At 43.2% G+C, this 13396-nt stretch overlaps 1 protein-coding gene across 1 annotated transcript; it reads left to right on the top strand.

The window, feature by feature from the left end:
• The first annotated feature begins 727 nt into the window (after positions 1–727).
• On the top strand, positions 728–3664 carry camk2n1 (calcium/calmodulin dependent protein kinase II inhibitor 1). Its single transcript, XM_035632780.2, has 2 exons — positions 728–1615; positions 2415–3664. The coding sequence occupies exons 1-2, from the start codon at positions 1447–1449 to the stop codon at positions 2486–2488; spliced, it is 243 nt and encodes an 80-aa protein (XP_035488673.1). The 5' UTR covers positions 728–1446; the 3' UTR covers positions 2489–3664.
• The last annotated feature ends 9732 nt before the right edge of the window (positions 3665–13396 follow it).

A 13396-nucleotide genomic window follows, 5' to 3' on the forward strand; every position in this document is an offset into this window, starting at 1 on the left:
ACGGTGGTGTACTGGCGTGTCCTCCCCGTGTATGTGTGGGTTCTCTCCGACTTCCTCCCACAGTCCAGAGACATGCAGATTGGGGATAGACTCTAAATTGACCATAGGTGTGAGTGGCTGTTTGTCTCTGTATGTTGGACCTGTGATGGTGCTGGCGACCTGTCCAGGGTGAACCCCGCCTCTCGCCCCATTGTCAGCTGGGACATTTCACTTTTTTCCCAATTTTCACTTTCAGTATTGCCATTTTTGTGAACAGCACAGACACCATTAAACCCACTGACAATTTGTCACAACCTGAAGACAATGCCGGGGGGCTTCGTTTAACAAAGCATACCCGTTTCCATACAGCTATCTGGTCTCCAACTTTGCACTTTGTGTGAAAACTTAAAAAAAACACCTTCTCAAACTGGATCCTTCATCCTGGGTGTATTATCAGAATGCCCGTAGTGAATCCATTTTTTTTTTCTAAATCAAATACATTCTGGTCGGTTGGTTTTCTATCTATCATATTAGTGAAGATCAAATAGTGTTGGGTTGGTTTTTTTTAATCTCAACATGATGCTATCTGGATGTTACACGAATATAAAACCCAGGTTTGACATTTCTGACATGGTGGAACCTGGTGCAAACCGTGCAGGCCCTCAGAGGTGGGCCCCCGGGCCCCTGGGCCCCCGGGCCCCGGAGTCACAGGCCAGCCTGTGAGAATACTGCCATCCTCTGGTGAGGTGTGACGCGGTGGACGCGCTCTCCAACGACCCCCAGAGACAAAAGACATTGACATTTCACTTCTCTAGTCGACTGGGTGAGCGCGTAAACGACGGGGTTGTTGTTTTTCTGTCCCAGAAACCTGACTCTGGCTCACATTCATGTGCCATCTTTGAATAAATCGACCAATCGCCATTTGTCTGATTGCCTGCTGGGTCCCGGAGAGTGGAGCGTCGTCGTGCACCGCGACTCCCCGACGAGAAGCTTCTGTGGGCTGCACCAGGAGCCCCCGTGCGGCTCCCTCGACAGGTCTCCCCGGGATCCGTGGGGTTTTTTTTTTTGCATCGCTCCGCAATTTGCATTTTCTTGCGCGGATTGTCCGTGCGTCGGGCTCAGCCGCTCGGAACCAGCGGGCTCTCCACGGCTGCGCCTCCATTTCCCAGCGACGCGCCGAGAGAAAGAGAAAAACCTCTGGACATTGTTGTTGAATTATGTTGCCGAAGCTGCGCCAGCGAGGGAATTGAGGACATTTTGATTTGCTGTTCTGCTGCGTACCTACGAGGACAGACACGTGTCTTCGGGGTAAACAGAAAGGGCTTGATCGTGTCAGCAGATTGCACCCCCCCCCCCCTCTCTCTCTCCATTTGTTTGTTGTACACGACCGAGTTGGAGCTTGGCGACGCGCTACACATTACAGGGGTGTTTTTTTTGCGCCTTTGGTGATAAAGACGCGTTTTGGAGATGTCCGAAGTGCTGCCGTTCAACGAAGACAAAATGAGTCATTATGGAAACGAGGGCGACGAGGGACACCTTTCCTTCACCTGTCGCCTTCAGGACACCAACAACTTCTTCAACGGCTCGCAGAACAAGCGTCCACCGAAACTCGGACAAATAGGCAGGAGCAAACGGGGTGAGTGGTTGAGGCGATGGCGATGTGTTGAATGCGCACACAGGTTACACGGTGGCCCACAAGTAAGGATGTGTCCGCCTGAGGCCAGGGGGTCCTCAGTGCAGCGTGTAGCATCAGAGACATGGGCGTATGTTTGCATGCGTGTGGGGTGTGTGTGGTTTACAACAAATATTCTGTTCGCATTGCAACACAGGTTGGATGCGCAGTGCGCGCGCTTCGGTGCTTCTCAATCACGCTCAACGGAGTTGCGCCCAACGTCCCCTCCCCGGGGATTTGTGTTTGGTGTAATTAAGATTTCAATTCTGTGTAATTGTGACCCCCCCCTCTTTTTGTATTTGCATGATAAATCCAGGCTGATGAAACCGACGAGAAGCTTCACCTGCGTGTGCACACACATGCTCAGACAGTTGCATGTACAGTAGTGCACAGACACATCATGGGTAGACATGGCAAAGGGGCAGACGTGAAAGTGTTGCATCTGCAGGTGCACGGCGAGAAGACACAGACATTCAGACATGCACATTCACGAAACACACACACACACACACACACACACACACACACACAGGCACACGCTTATGGCTTTCACCACGCTTAAGGCTTTCCTCCTGCATCTCTCTGCTTGCTCGTATACTCTGTCATGTATGCATACACTACTTCTGCTCATACAACACAGTGCTGATGGTCCTGGGCTTTAACCCCCCCCCCCCCCCCCCCACAGTTGATGGTGAATTTTTAAGACGCCACACCAAGATGAGCCCCCCCCATCCTCATTAACTCTCTCCCCTGTCATCCACAGTTGTGATCGAGGATGAGAATGGCGACGACGAAGCTCTGAAAAATGGAACAGAGAAGACCCCGCCAGAGGCTTAGAGCACTCTTGCTCGCCATCCCCCAAAAGACACTCTTGAAAAAATTTTATGACGGTATTTACTAGTTTTAATCCAAAGACACTGTATATAAGCACTTTCTTTCATGTGGCAGCAAGCAGCACTTCCACACCCTCCTCTCCCTGTCAGTCATGGCCATCCGGGTGACACATACTGGCAGGGGCGGGAGATGGCAGCGAAGGAGACCCCCAGGTGGACCCCCCCCAACACACACACACACACATACACATACAATGAAATGCCCTTGATTACAGGGTTTCGCCATAAATCCAAAAGTGGAGAAGACAAGGGGGGGTGATGTAGAGGAAGGAGGCGACGCTGCCGAAATGCAGAAATCAGGGACTGGATACAGAAATAAATATAATATAAAAACTAAAGCACACACTTCTATATCTCATCGATTAAACCTTTCTTCTCTTCATTTTGATCAAGGGAAAAATAATAAACTGAATTTGTAAATATGGAAAGGGTAGCCCATATTTTCTTGCACAAAGTGGGAATCAGTAAACTAGCTTGTTCTCTGTGTTGAAGACTTGATTTATTGATCCTCTGGAATATGTCTTTTGCAGTGACTTAAGGCCTGAGGGAGTTTTTTGTATGTAAAGAAGACTGTGAGCGAATGAGAGTGAGATTTTTTTTCACTTAACTATTCTTGATGTTGCCTGAGTGTTTTTTTGTTACCATATTTTGCAGCTAAAGAGTCATTTATATAAAGTGTACCTCCCACCTGTTTGTAAGCTTCCCAGGCTTTCACCTGGATTGGTTGATACTGTAACTTGACTGTACACACCCTATTGATAAACTATTTATATTGCATTGTGCATTATCGTGTGTGCCAAATCTCATGAGGGATAAACTGTACCAGAAAACTTGTTCTTTTTTTGTGCTTTATACATTTACTCGGACGGTTCAGTTGTTTTGTTAGGTTGCCATTTTTTAGGGCTCTTTCTTAAACACTGAAATACCAACTCATGCATGGCAAATATGAAATCATGCATGCACGGCAGAAGTTCTGAAACTCTTGTGTATTCTTGAAGCACCTCGTATACAGCTTTGAATGACAAACCTCGAGAAACAGTCTTAATTCTGCGTTGTACTGTACGATTCACACTGATTTGTACAGTGGACTAATATCTTGTAATAAAGATTTGACAAAGTACTATTCACTGTTCAGTGTTGATTGTGGTTTACAATGAGGAATGATGTACTTGATGTTGCTTTTTGTTTTTTTAAATGTTTAAAAGTTGTAGCAAAAACGCAAAAATATAGTTTTGTATCAGAAACATAAAGACGATAGCAAATAGCTTGGCTGACTTTTGGATATGTTCTATGTACAGTTTCCCCTGTTGTTATTGGATTGCCTATCTGGATGCCAAGGATGGACAAGTTGGCATTTTCCACTGTGAGAAAGTAGCATCCCAATTCCTTGGAAAGATCAGATATGGAAGGAGGTGGGAATGAGAAGAAGGACGAGCAAATGATCTCAACAAGAATTTGAAATCTATACTTTGTCGTGATTTGTTTAAAGGAGAGTAGAGACACTCGGCTCACGCAACAAACCACAATCTCATAAAGTGCTTCAGTATTGCAAATGATTCTGTGGGGAAAATGTACATCACTGCTTCCCAATGCAATAAATGTCTGTTTGCACCTAAAATCTCAGCTCCTCTCTTTAATCCAGTCCTTCCCTTTGACCTCATTGCCAGAGATGTAAATGGTGAAGGGGCACGGAGGCATGAGAAACACTGATGAGACGTGACATTTCTAACTCTGCTGTGGTGACTAAATGATTCATGGTATGTGACGAGCCTCTGTCAGCATACAGCATCTTAAACCCCCCAACCACCGTGATGTGCACTGAGAAACACATATGTGCACACACGTGTCTGTTTCAGCTCCAACTGCAGGCGAGACTAACATATTGCTAGTCTCTCCCTTCTCAGTCTTGACAGACATGAAAGGGACTGCCTGGGCCGGGTACCATGGTAACAGATGCACCTTGCACTCAATGGGTGCTGCGGTGGGTTTCGGTGCGGAATAGTCTTCCCCGAGCCGCGGCTAGATACCATCGCTATCTTTAATGGAATGTTCTCCATTCTTATCTCTGCCCTCTTCTCTCAAGACCCCCTATTCATTCAGTGGCGTGACCGCATTATCCTGCCAAAATAGTCCCTTCCTCCAAACAGCAGTCAGCCATGACGCTTACTGCAGTAACAGCCTATCCCCTCACACACCAAAGTGCAGAATTGTAAAACAAGGTTTTCTTGTGACAGTTTGAATGATTTGACTGATTAAAATGTATGATTGTAAGCCATCCACCTGCTATTAGTTGACAATACACATTTTAATTGCAGAACAACTGATCAACTTAACAATACATCACTGTGAATAAATATATTTATTGAAATACAACATTTTGATACAAAGAAAGAAAAATTGAATCAGTACAAAATCTTGGTAATGTACAGCTCCAAGCTCAAAAGTGGATTGATACTGTACCAATGACAGCCATGAAATAGATTTTTGTGTGAAGAAAGTTACAGTAGAAAATGAAGATGAAATTAGATAATAAACTTAAAGATTAAATAATGAAACCTGCAGATGAACGGTAACGGCAGCAACAGTGATTGTATTTAGTGTTTTTTTTCCACTAAGTTTTTTTCAAAAGTCATAATCTAATTGATGCACATCTTTAACAAAAAATGTACACAGGGCGTTATGCAGTTTAAATCAATCAATTTCCTGATCAACAGTTTGTTGGGACATTCTTAACATTATTTTGAACATCTCACAAGGAGATAAGATGTGTAAAATGTGAAGGAGCTCAGATTTTTACTTTAAATTTCACATAATAGTTTGCTTGATCACTGTCCATCCATCCATTCCACAAATCCAAGGCTGGGTTGTGATGGCAACAGGCTAACCCGGTGTTCTAGACACTCCTCTCTTCAGCAACAATTTCCAACTCCTCATGGGGGATCCCAAGGCTTTTTCAGTCCAAATGGGATATATGATCCCTCAGGTTGGTTATTGATCTACCCCCGGGGGTCTCCTCCCAGTTGGGTGTGCCCGTAAAACCTCCTATGGAAGGTGGCCAGAAGGCATCCCAATCAGATGCCTGCGCTATCTCAACTGGCGCCTATTGACACAAAGGAGCAGCGGCTCTATTCGAATGTATGAACTCCTCTCCCTTTCTCTAAGGCTGAGCCCAGTCACCCTTTGCCTTCTGGCTCAGCTGCCACTTCACCACAGGGGTGGCACACATTACTGCCTCACACATGAAACATCCTCTCGTCACCCATGAACAAGGACCTCAGATGCTTTACCTCCTTCACTTAGGGCAGCAACTCACCCCCCAACTTTGAGGGATCAATCCACTGTTCTCTGGCAGAGAACCATGGAGCTGCTGACTTTCACCCCGACCGCTTCACACTCGACTGAAAACCTCCCCAGTGCTCGCTGGAGTTCGCAGTCTGATGAAGCCAACAGAACCACAGCATCTGCAAGGAGCAGGGATGTAAATCTGATGTTCCCAAACCGGACACTCTCCTCACTCCGGTTGCACCTTGAAATCCTCTCCAAGCATATTTCAAACAGGATTGGTGACAAGGGACAACCTCGGTGGAGTCAAACACTGACGGGAAGCATGTTTGGCTTTGTGCTGAGGATATGGACACTTTGGTTATTCAAAGACAGAATGGCCAGCAGCAATATGGCCCCCGCCCCTTGTGGTCACTGTGTGCTTCTTTATTTATGATGGACAGAAGTCGAGATCTGGATAGCTGTTTGGTTACGCTTCTCTGTCAGGTGTAGAAGAAGAGGATGAAAGAAGAAGAAGAAGGGCAACATGAAGTCATGAAGGAGAAACAATGACAGGAGAAAGTGAAGGAGGAGAGCGATTATTGGTCACCGACACCAGGAGGAAAACCACACCCTTCAAACTCCCTTTAAGTCACAAGCACCCACACACACATACACACACACACACACACACACACACACACACACACACACACACACTGACTGATTTTCACAGTGCTAGCCTCTCCTCTGTGCTCCTCTTGAATCTGACCTGTGTCGTAGCAGGGATCTATCGGTGGTGAACCCACATGCTGAACCACTCACTGGGAAAATCACCTCCTATTTATCTTGGCATGAATCAATAAACTTTATGTGATTCCGTCATATAATGTGTATGGCATGCAAATGGTTGAGGGAACGTTTGCATTTCATTTCACGTATTCTCTTGCTGATTTATTCTCCACTGAGAATTCACAAGGACAACCGATGGTAAGAGGGGAAAAGGACAATACAGTCCTGGTTGGAAAACAAAATAAATATCCCTTTCCAACACTCCAGGACACTGTGTTTGCTCCCGAATGGGGTTTTATGTCAAGTTTTTTTGAGCAGAGCTGGATCTCGGCATTAGACCAAAAACAATCCTGCCTATGATATGATGGCGAAATCCACTTTGGTTGCAGCTAAATCGTGATTGCAGATGACGTCAATCTTTCAGGCAAGTTGCCTCTCAGATATCAATCCAGCCTTTTACTCATCTCCAAAAACCCAAATTCTGCCACTGTGGACACTGTTCTCATGTACCGCTCTTGTCGTAAAATAGATGAGAGTCCGTGTTTAACAGATGGGCGTGTCAGGACAGAGTGATAAAAATTGGACAAATAGCCGAAAAGACAGAGATGAAATGACCACGCCGCATTGACATTAAACACACTCTCTCACTGTTCAAGGAAAGTGAGGAGTGCGGAGGGAAGAGGAAGGGCGGCAGGCAGGCAGGCAGATTGGAAGAGAGTGGGAGAGCAGCATGAGAGGGAGATGGAGAGCCAGGAGAGAAGGAGGAAAAGAGAGGGATAAACTAAAGTGAGAGTAGAGGAAGGGAGTGGAAGAGAGAGGAAGAGAGACAGAGGCTCAATATGATGAAATGAATGCCAGGGAGAAACAGTTCAGACCCACCAGATGGTTACTATAGCAACCACATCCCCAGTCTCCCTCTTTCTCTCTCCCTCTATGTCTCTCGCTCTCTACCTCGTTGCTTTCTAGCTGCTTTAAGAGGCAGCTTTTTGCATTTTGGTGCAGTGGCATCGTAAAGCCACATAACCAACTTTTCATACTGTTGTTCCAACTTGTGTGTGTTCAGTGTTTATTGCAGTTATTTATTATTCACTGGTTGTTGTTGTTTTTTTTTGACAGTGGTTTTCTGCTGATGCACCATGACAACGGATGCAGTTTTTTCGTCCCATGGAACAAATCCCTGCAAAAAATCTTGTGTATGTTTAAATGTTAGTAATAATTAGCCGTGTATTAAATCGCAGTGCACCAGTGAGGGGTTATGAACAGTACAAGAGCAAGTCTCTTGTGACCCTAATAATTGCTTTGTTTTACCGTTGAACCTGCCCTGCTCTCAAACACACAGGCATGTACTGAACATACAAATGTGCAGCATTTGTATTGTGAAGTGACCATTGCTGTAAACACCGCATACAGATTGAGATGTTATAAGCGTTCTCCTCAAGCTCAGAAGCAGTCCACTACTTTTTCATACACAGAATGGCTAAAAAACAAGTAAAAACATGTTTAAACACACACACACGAGCATATGCACGCTAACAAATGGAGCATGGCACCATGCATGCGTATCCTGCACACACACACACACACACACACCGGGAAATATCCAAACTGGGATAGACCACAAAGAGCTTGTGGACCCCCGAGCAAATCTCATGCATGGAGATAATTTTCACAACAGAACAAAATGGTGGGCCATCTCTCAGTGGCAGAGTGGGTCTCTGCAGGGCCCCCGGGGCGGGATGGCATGTAACTGTGTACGCGTGCCTCCTGAATAAAAGATGCTGACCTAGATGGAAATCCGCCATTGGTCACTTAATTTGTGCGACATGTGTGATTGGCTCATGTCCAAACACACAATAGAGGAATAGTCATGTGACTGAGGAAAATGCTACATTTATTCACAGGTTTGCAAAGAGAATGAAAAAGCAAATGAACATCTGGGAGATGTTTGGAAATATGTTGTCGATATTATGTGTTAATGTGTCACTCTTATAAGTTAAGCAGACAAGCAATTTGTCCTTGTTTTTCATATCAGTGTCTTTGCAGTGTAAATGCTTTTCTCTCCTGGAACTAAATCCTTATTCTGGGCTATATCCTGCATACATCTTCAAAGACAGAATCACAAAAGATTTTGAGTTGCTCCATCGTCAACTAACATTATACAGTTTACTGACGCAGATTGGCTTCATGCAGTGTGCCAGCACTGGACCACGTGGGACTTAGTACAACATAGTACATATGTCTGCAGGTCTGTGAGCATGAATGAACCCGACTGATAGGGTGTTTTGTATCAACACTGTACTGAGCCCTTCTACATTATAGATACGCAATTTGACTGCTCGCCATCAATAAATTATTAAGGAATTGAAAATTGTTGAGCCGGGGCTTGACAGCCTTGAATCTCTTAGGCCCCAGTAGATGAATGAATGCGGCTGCATAATTGTCAGTGCTCCAAACTGCATGACTGAACAAAAAGTATGCTTAATCTTTTCCTCTTTTTTCAGGTTTTTCAAAGAACTCAGGGCTATTTAGCTCCAACCAATTGTTATGTAATATTCCAGCTGTTTTCCAAGTGGATTGGTCGGCTGGGTCTCCCCTTGAGAAAGCAGGGAGGTTGGATCCAGATGCTTGGAGTTGCCTGGACAACCTTGGCACTGACATTGTGGGGGATCCTGGAGGCTCAGTCCAACATACAGACTCTCCCATCATACCCTTTGCACACCTGATAAATCCAACAACATAAACTGATTTTCAGTATCAGTCACTCGAAACATGAGGGACTTACTGGTGAAATATTCAAAGAAGATAATCCTTTATTCGTCCCACTACGGACAAATTTGGATGTTACAGCAGCAAAGTGGACAGCTGAATATTTTTTTTAAAACATATGAGCAAGTGACAGATATGTACAAAATATAAATACTATATAGAGCGCAGTAACAATAATTGAGCTTTCGTGATCCTGGTGGATCATGACACACATTCTTCTTAAAGTTCACATGTCCAAGTATTGACATGTGATAGAAAAATCTGGGTATATTTTCCAGAATGTCATATTAAAAAGATGCTGCTGAGGAAGAATAGAAGTGATGCAGAGAATTTATCAAATGCAGACTAAGTACAATCTTCTATTAAGCCAGTTTTCCCCAATCATTTTCCTCTGGTGTCGTGTATCAAATCATTATATTCCACTCTACCTGACAATATCATACCTTGCATATCATGTTTTTCCAACTCTTTATTGAAGCTCTATGTCTATGGTCATTTATACAAACTACATACTTTATTTACCACTGCACCTTTCCAACCTTTCCAAAATCCTTCCATTTCCGTGGAAGTATTTTTCATTTCACTTTGGATTCTCCACCAGAATTAGAATAGATAAGAAACTTAAATGGACTTAGTGAGACCAAAAGTTTAAAATCTCAGTAAGTAATTTTAGGTCATTACAAAGGTAAATTGCCCCATTGTTTTATAAAACTTATATTTAAAAGAAAAACTTTAAAATATGAAAAGGTTTTGCTTTATTAAACGCATGGTACTTTATAAAACAGTCAGGCCCATAATATAAAGGTGAGAGTTCCGACTCTGACAACACCAAGCCGCTCTATCCACATTGAAATTCCTTGGTGATGTCCACTCTGCACCATCAGCCTCTCTGGTTAAGCCTCAGGAATACCAACCAGCTGTCAGCCCCATACACACTCTCTCTCTCCTTCTGCCCTCTCTCATTTTTTTCTGTCTCTGTATGCACTCGCTTGTTGACAGCGTCACCATTTTAATTCTGGGTGTGCAGGGTTTTTTTTTTCTCTCGGTAGAGATGCATGGAGCAAGCAGTGTGGAGCCGGCACAGAGCAAAGGATCAGGGGCATGAATCTTAATGAAGAAGAAAGTAGGGAGAAGAGGTCTGGGGAGAACCCGCCCTTTATCTCCCTTTCCCCCCCTCTGCTTGTCCCCCCTCTCTCTCTCTCTCTCTCTCTCTCTCTCTCTCTCTCTCTCATGGACCCGTTCACACAGCGTTTCTGTTTACAGGATTTGTCTTCCTTTGATTCTGACTAATTAACTGACGATGGACGAGCAAGGACCTGAGTGCTGCATGGTCAAAGACAGAGAACAAGATGGAGCAGACAGAATCCTATGGCTGCGTATTTTTACACATGAATTTGCCATCATTACAAAGTAGAAGTAGTACCAGAGCTCCTATAATGGAACCATGTTGGTGCCTTATTACCTCTAACTATAATACCTCTTGATATCATTATTGAGACAGTTCATATCATTATATAGATTATATATATTCATGTCAGCGTGGCAAAAGTCCTTTCCTGTTTCAAAAATCACACTGTGCCGATCCGCAGTCAGGAGAAACTACAATATTCTCAGTTTGGTGTAGAAAAACTTAACTGACCTGAAAAGAGCCCTGGCCTCAGCCCCATCCAACATGTTTGGGATGAACTTGCAGACCAACTGGGAGCCAGGCCTCATCACCCAACATCTGTGGACTAATGGACTAATGTTCTTGTGGATGAATTTGATAAAAGTTCCTGCAGCCAGCTTACAAAATCTTGTGGAAAGCCCTTTCAGTTGACCTGAGGCTTTGAGAAGAACATATTATTCTTGTGATTTTAGAATATGATGTTTAGGGCTGCAACTAATGATTGTTGTCATTATCATTTATTCTACAGATTATATTCCCAATCAAAAATTTTGTCTATCCTACAAAAATATTGAAGTGGTGTCTTTAATTTCCCATAGCCCAAGATGTTGTTTCACTTCATTTTCATGTACTGTATAACAAAACAATCCTCACATTTGAGAAGGTGGAATGTTTGGAATTTTTACTCTACGAAACTTCTAAGATGATTAGTCAATCATTAATTGATTCATTGTTTTTCCGTCAATAAATGTAACCATTATTTTCAGAAATAATAAATAAAATAAATGTTCTTCTGTCAGAAAATAGCACGCGGTTAACAGAGAAAATGCCTGATGTGACTCACGTTAACATAACTTTTGTAAACCAGGTCTTTAGGGAGTATGGAAAAAAGGCTTCTTATGAAACTCAGTATTTCTTTGTGTCCTTGCATTGATCAGATTATCTGTGAAAATCTTCTAATTGTTTATGAGTCTCCCAATAAAAACAAAAAATAAATTATCAATACCAACATTTTGTCCAGTTTTCAGAAAAAGTGCAAAAATACAAACTACTACTAACTACTAATTTCGATCCAAAAATGATGGAAGGAACTCATAGGTTATTTTTTCACTCATGAACATTAATCAATATTTGGAGGATAGCATTTGACCCCTCAACCTCTTATTCTGGTTAAATAATGTTTATTTTCTATTACATTGTTTTTATTTTTAACCAAGGACATATCATCTTATCAGGATGCAGATTCAAGCTCCTGTGTTCACACATTCATGAAGTGTTACTCTATAAATGTATGGAGAGCACAGGAGAGTAATCATACTGCCTCCATAAATGGTGAGATACAGTATATGCATGAGCATGGAGTGGTGTTTGAGCGCTCTCACATTTGTATTTGTGGCCTGAGAGCGTGTCTTTGTTTCGGATTGTTTACACAGAAAACCCCGACCACTCCACTTTGGATATCCTTTCTGTCATATTCAGTGCTTGAAATGAGTACTTATGTAGCAACACAAAGTCCTTCTCTCTGTTTCTTCCAAATTCTCTGGAGACCTCAAACCTTACTTTTACTCTTTCAGTTGCCATGGATACCTCCGGCAAGGCAGCTGATTGGAGACAACAATAAACTCGGCTCTTTCGAGCCTTTGACAAATTTGTCTCCGTGCTGACGATCCAAGAGACTCCCTATACCTTCTCTCACATCTACTCACGTATGCGCACACATCCATGTAGATGAACTCGGACTGACGCGCGCACACAGCGGCATTGGATGTTGACAGCGGAACAGAGATCAATGTAATCTCCTTCAGCACAATCCAAAGCCACTGTCATCATCTATCTAACTATCCCAGTGGAGCAGTCGGAATGTGTGAAATCAATTCTGCATTCAATTTAGGAGCAGCCGGCCACAGCAGTCTGGCTCCAGAGGTGACCCCAAGTGCTCCTGCGTGGTCCTTGGTGGAGGCAGATACTGGTTAATAGTCTGTACCTTCACTGAGGCACCAACCTGGGATAGAAATCTGTACCTCAATCAGCCAACACAGTAAGGTACATTTGTCATGAATGAAAAGCTTGTCTGCACACTTCAAGAAGTAGTTTGACATTCTGGGAAATACACTATTCTAATGTCTTACCCATGCTTAGATGAGAGCATTGATACCACTCTCATGTATGCACTGTTAATGTGCATACAATGTCCGAAGGTACTCTAATTTGCCTACCAGCACCGCTACAAATTCACTAATGAACATGTTGCGTCTCGTTAGTTTAATCCTTACAAAAGCAACACTGCGTAAACAACAAATTGTCGTTTTGAACAGGGTTTTTTAGTAGGTTGATTTCTTGGCCAGGAGCAGTGACGTCCCACACACATCTGATAGAAGCACAAATTGTCTTTTTCGGATCTGGCATTCTTTAAATGTCTGACATCAGTAGCTCATAGTTCTAGAAAAAATCTGATTAATCAAGCTACTCATTTTTACATACATTGTGTTTTGGGGAGTGTGATTTTTATCTATAAAACTAGAACACTTGGTAAAGTAATGATCCACTGATTTATTGTCACCAAAAAGCTGAAGTAGTCAGATGAATGCAGCTCAAGAAAATTGCAGTGATTTGTAGCGTCAAAAGCATTTTTTAAATTATGAAATC

Source organism: Scophthalmus maximus, chromosome 6 (genome assembly GCF_022379125.1).
Source record: "Scophthalmus maximus strain ysfricsl-2021 chromosome 6, ASM2237912v1, whole genome shotgun sequence".
In the NCBI taxonomy this organism is placed as follows: Eukaryota; Metazoa; Chordata; class Actinopteri; order Pleuronectiformes; family Scophthalmidae; genus Scophthalmus; species Scophthalmus maximus.

Excerpts from the sequence above, each read along its gene's own strand:
- camk2n1 (XM_035632780.2), top strand. The coding sequence starts at position 1,447 with ATGTCCGAAGTGCTGCCGTTCAACGAAGACAAAATGAGTCATTATGGA. Across the intron at positions 1,616-2,414 it reads AATAGGCAGGAGCAAACGGG|TTGTGATCGAGGATGAGAAT; the intron begins GTGAGTGGTTGA and ends TGTCATCCACAG.